The sequence below is a fragment of the Limulus polyphemus genome, unplaced genomic scaffold (genome assembly GCF_000517525.1).
Source record: "Limulus polyphemus unplaced genomic scaffold, Limulus_polyphemus-2.1.2 Scaffold3170, whole genome shotgun sequence".
In the NCBI taxonomy this organism is placed as follows: Eukaryota; Metazoa; Arthropoda; class Merostomata; order Xiphosura; family Limulidae; genus Limulus; species Limulus polyphemus.
Genome location: NW_013668780.1, coordinates 129,323 through 135,198, shown reverse-complemented (window position 1 = coordinate 135,198; position 5,876 = coordinate 129,323). Strand labels below are relative to the sequence as shown.

At 30.4% G+C, this 5,876-nt stretch overlaps 1 protein-coding gene across 1 annotated transcript in view; it reads right to left on the bottom strand.

The window, feature by feature from the left end:
- The window catches only part of LOC106468806 (polyadenylate-binding protein-interacting protein 1-like), a 15,759-nt gene that overhangs the window by 5,378 nt on the left and 4,505 nt on the right, over positions 1-5,876 (bottom strand). The window contains exons 3-4 of the mRNA XM_013929244.2: positions 2,740-2,943; positions 1,794-1,900 (exon numbers count right to left, since the gene is read on the bottom strand). Of these exons, the coding sequence (XP_013784698.1) occupies positions 1,794-1,900; positions 2,740-2,943 (311 nt within the window). The remainder of the gene's footprint in view (positions 1-1,793; positions 1,901-2,739; positions 2,944-5,876) is intronic.

The following is a 5,876-nucleotide window of genomic DNA, read 5'->3' as shown; positions in this document are numbered from 1 at the left end:
TATTAACAGGAGAGAGACCATGCTTGAATACCACCTTACAGGTGGTATTCAAGCATGGTCTTTCTCCTGTTAATATAAACTGTTTGACAGTGTTTGAAGGTTTGTGAGGTGGTATTCAAGCATGGTCTCTCTCCTGTTAATATAAACTGTTTGACAGTGTTTCAGGTTTGTGCATGAAAACTACCACAAACGTTTTGTGGGTCGTGGCTGGTTTACAGAATAAGTTACCTAGTGAGCACATCTTGTTTTTTCTAAAGTAAACCCTGTCGGTCTAATAACTACATGTGGAGATATTGCTTTAATGTTTCAACATAGGTTGCAACACAACTTAGTGAACAGTCACTGATTATAACACTGAGTCAGCAAAATTTCTTTTGGACTGGTGGATTTTTCCAGCTTCTAGCCCTGCTGGCCAATGGTAGGGAAAATTAGTTTCAAATCCTGCATGAATATGTTGGTGAGCACATACTGCATACAGATACACTGGGTCTAAGTAGGGCTGTATTTGAAGGTTTGATAGGTGGTATTCAAGCATGGTCTTTCTCCTGTTAATATAAATTGTTTGACAGTGTTGAAGGTTTGTCAGGTGGTATTCAAGCATGGTCTCTCTCCTGCTAATATAAACTGTTTGACAGTGTTGAAGGTTTGTGAGGTGGTATTCAAGCACGGTCTCTATCCTGTTAATATAAATTGTTTGACAGTGTTGAAGGTTTGTCAGGTGGTATTCTTCTTTGAAAAAACCGTGTCGTACACCAAATGCTTATAATTGTTTCATACTCTGTACACTATTATAAATACTATAACTTTACGTGTAGTTTTAATGAATAAAGTTACTTCTACTTGAGTTTGTTTGTCAGATTGTGTAAAAAATTTTCAAATAGACCAGGGTTAATCAATCTAGCACATAATGCCTGCAAAGAAGTGTAGCTTAACTAGCTTGCCTCAAAATGATAGAACAAGTAAAATTCAAGCGAATGGCTTCTCTGCCATCACATGAATAAGTGTCAATTAAAAATTTGTAGGACTGCATCAAATGTCAAAGTGACCCTTCAGTGATTCTGGAATAAAAAGTTTCAGTAAGTTTTCCAGTAAAAGAAAAAATATTCCTATTTTGTGACAGGTAATGATGCACCACAAGATCTCCGCACAAACACACACACACACAGATACATCAAAATCTGAATGTACAGAATCCAACAGAATCCAAAGTATTCTACTTTCAGACATATCTCAAACGGTTTGAAAAATTATATGTCATACTCTGGACAGTTTACAGAAAAGAATGAATCATTGAACTTTGTTAAATTTTAATGCAAGGTTGTTGTCTCACTCACTGGGATCAAACTGTAAATTTTAGTGTTATAAGCCTTGAAACATACCATTGAACCACTGGAAGACTAAATTGGAACCATCCTAGACTTGCTTGACAATAGAGGTCGCCCTATAGACCAAACCTCAAAGAAATACACTTAATCTGCTCAAATAAATCCAGGATTGTCGTATGCACCAGAAAATATAGTAAATGTTCAAACAAATGTGTGTTGAAGATATAGAAATATCTATCTATATTAGAATAAGTATATAGAGGATAGGGGAAAAGTGACTAGGCAGTTGTTTGATTTAGAATATTATTTAAATTATAAAGTGACTTTGAAATAATATTTTCTTTGGAACCCACCAAAAAGTAAGTATTGTCCCTTCCTTGTATATTCCGATAAGTCTATAATGTCGTATTGACATACAGTCACAAATTTCAATCACTAGTCTAATCTTAATTTCTAAACATTTAATACCTCTGCAGAAGAAAATATCTGAAACTTCCAAAAAAGAAATTTAGGCTCTGAGTCAGGTGATTACACAGTCTCGCAGCATTATACCTAAAGTTTGGCTCTGTGATTGCCTATGAAAATAAATTAAAACAAAATCTGATGAAAACAGAAGTTGAAAAATAATAAACAGTGAAAACTTTAAAACTGTTTAATCACTTCTATCACACAGCATTTTCTGGTAGAAGTAGTTGAAAAATAATAAACGGTGAAAACTTTAAAACTGTTTAATCACTTCTATCACACAGCATTTTCTGGTAGAAGTATTTGAAAAATAATAAACAGTGAAAACTTTAAAAATGTTTAATCACTTCTATCACACAACATTTTCTGGTAGAAGTAGTTGAAAAATAATAAACGGTGAAAACTTTAAAACTGTTTAATCACTTCTATCACACATTTTCTGGTCAAAATTATTGTAGGGATTACACAATTAGCATTCAAACATGAATAATTAATAGAATATTGTAATTAAATACAAATTAAATTAACATTTTTAATTCCTAGTATACAGAAAAGTTTCAAGGATATTGAAGAACTCTGTCACAAAAAGTGTTACAATCTTATTCAGCAAGTACTGAAAAATTAGTTGCTTAGTTAACAGTATTTGTTAACGATGATAATCACTCTCACAGATTAACGAAGTTCATTATTTGGAATAACTGGTGTTTCGTGAGTACTTAAAACACTCTCATAGGAATGATTATGTCCATTCTACCCAAGTTACAATTTTCATCCATATATACACTCAGGACTGTGGTCAATGTTTTTTATATTAAGATTGTAGTATAAATGTTACTCTTTGTTTCCATTCATAGCATTTGAATATTTTAAATATTTAAAAAGTTTACATTATTATAATAATTTTATAAAGCCAAATCTCGATCTGGTATTAGAGAAAATACAGACTTACTTGATCAAATATGGTGTTAGCAACAGCACGCATTGTCTCTTCATCTGCAATAGATGATTGAAGAGTTTCAACCAAACCTAGAACCAGAGAATCGTACTTTCCTGGATTCAGAGTGACTTCATAGACGAACTCCCTCAGTTCTAAAACTGGATAGCCGTCAGCATTAAACCAACTTCCTGGTTCATGGGAGTCACTCATTTCTTCCTATGTGAATAAGAACATTAATGAAGAATAATTATGATTTATTTCCCAATTTGAAAATTAAAACTTACCATAATATAATAGGGAAGTGTTCCTAAAACTGCAAAAAATTTGTAAGAAATTAAGCTATATAATATACATTACTGTTTCTGGAGACTTGTAATAATATATTACATAATATACATTACTACTTCTGGAGACTTGTAATAATATATGTTCTGAAACAATAAAGTATGTAAGAAACAATAAAGTTTGTAAGAAATTAAACTATATAATATACATTACTATTTCTGGAGACTTGTAATAATATATTATATAATATACATTACTATTTCTGGAGACTTGTAATAATATATCATATAATATACATTACTATTTCTGGACACTTGTAATAATATATTATATAATATACATTACTATTTCTGGAGACTTGTAATAATATACTATATAATATACATTACTATTTCTGGAGACTTGTAATAATATATGTTCTGAAAGTATAAAATTTGTAAGAAATTAAGCTATATAATATACATTACAATTTCTGGAGACTTGTAACAATATATATTCTGAAACAATAAAGTTTGTAAGAAATTAAGCTATATAATATACATTACTATTTCTGGAGACTTGTAATAATATATGTTCTGAAATAATAAAATCTACAACTTTGGAAAATTGGCGGAAGTTTCGCAATTCGTATCTAACACTGTAAGCTAGGCACGTTTTTAAATACAAAGTTAATCTAAACAACATTCATATTAAAATAAATACATAACAAATTTGTTACACTGAAAACACATCATTTTCAGGCCTTAAATTAGTGGTCCCTGGTATGATGCTGTAAATGAAGTGTTTCGTGTTTCAGTCTTATCTAAGCTTATTATTCTGATGCATATGTTATCAACCAATTACTGGCCATCCCACTCCTGATGATAAGATGAAACCATTCATATGTTTCATGCTTGACTCAGTAACTGACCTGCATTGTCTATTTTTGGCTTGTTAACAACCAAATTGTGTTGTTCATATGTAATAATAGATGATGTTAAGTTGTTGGTTTTATTGTCATTAGGCAGGTTTTATCAGTCTAAGGTAGAGGGCAACCTTGAAACCCGGAATAGGAATTACACACAAACTCAGAATGCTAGTGAACCAAACATACTGTTGGTGTGAACATGCTTTGTATTCACTACTTGAACTTAAACGTCGAAATTAAACAATTTTTGGAATACTAAGTTTATTTATTAATACTTGTGAATGTTAAAACCTTGAGTATAATTCTCAGTCACAAGACAGTTTAAAATCCTCAACTAAAATTTACTTCATTTTTAACATCATAACTTTGATACATAAAATGTTTTACATTACACCATCCTTCAAGTAGTTTTGTTAAGTACTTTGTACTTAGTGAAATACCCTAAATACAGTGCATAGATCTTATATGTGCCAAAGTAAAGATATCAAAAATATAAGTATCTGTATAATTTTATGGTGAAATTTCTATACAACATATTTTACACTGACACAAATTATCTGAAAAAAAAAGGGGGGGGGTGATTAAAAGGTTTAAGGGATAAGCACTTCATTTCCTTTATTACCCTACTAATGTTAAGTGTAATATAGTTATTTTTCATGGAACTGTAAAAAGGTTGGAATGTAATTTCTGCTTATACACCCACACTATTACTCTTTTTCAGCAAAATACAACTTAGATTTTAATGTTGAAGTTATGCTGGGTGAGCCATAGGAAACTTCTCAGAAAACTAAAACCATAAATACCATACATTTCTTCCCAGATAAAATGTACTTGCACGATTAGTGAATCACTTCAATATGTTAAATTTCCAATGTTAGCAAAGCATGTCTAACATTAAATATCTTATATAAAAGCACATGAATAAGAGTTAGTATCTTTATCTGGAGAAGGGGACTCTATTCCCAACCCTGTATTATGGTTGTGAAATATTTTTTCTCCCAGTAACACCAGGTGAGATTTATTATTAACCTAGATAAGTTTTTGAGAATTAATATAGTTTAATTCTAAGAAATTCGTGGTGTGGACCTTGTTATGATAAAGAAATTTAATTTTTAAAAGTGTACCTTTAGAAATTAATAAATATATTTTTGTTTAAGTCAGTTTAAATATTAAAAATTTAAATATTCCATTTCATTTAGGAGGGATAATGTTGCTATTTGATCAAAAAAGTGTGACTGTAATGAAGGGTAAATTTTGACCTTTGGAGGTTCAGAACACATTACTAACTGGAAGATTAAGCCCTAAATAGTGCTAATTTGCATAACTTACTGATGACATGTTTACATTTGACCCCTTTTATTTTACAGTTAATCCATATAAATTAAATATTCAGAGTTAGCTTAAAATTATTCTACATAAAACAGTAATCATGTTTTTTTCATCTACACTTACTTGATGGTAAGTCTGATACTCCTATAACTACATACAATAGCACCCTATTGTGGTAAACTGAAAACATTGCAGATCATTAGAAAACAAACTTTTTATGAACCATAACTCTATAGTTCATCCTGGGGTCACGGGTCAAAAAGCCATGTCATCGCATTTGTAGACTCGCATTCAAAATTTTGTTGAACTACTATTTTATGAATGTATGTGAATAAATTTGATATCAAATTGTAGATTATAATTCAAATTTCAGTATTAAACATTAGTTAATTTCTTAACTTAAAAGTAAATATAAAAAAAATCCTAAATATAAATTTTTGTCTGTCACTTGGGTATGTTGAATGCAGCATTGGTTCAAATTAGTTGTTTGTGATGTCCAAATACAAAATCTATAGTTTCTTATGAATTAGGAACTCAAATGACCAATATTGACAAGCTAGAATATAAAATAAGAACCTCCTATCTTTTCTATTTGCTGAGATATTGCTACATTTACTGAATCAAAAAC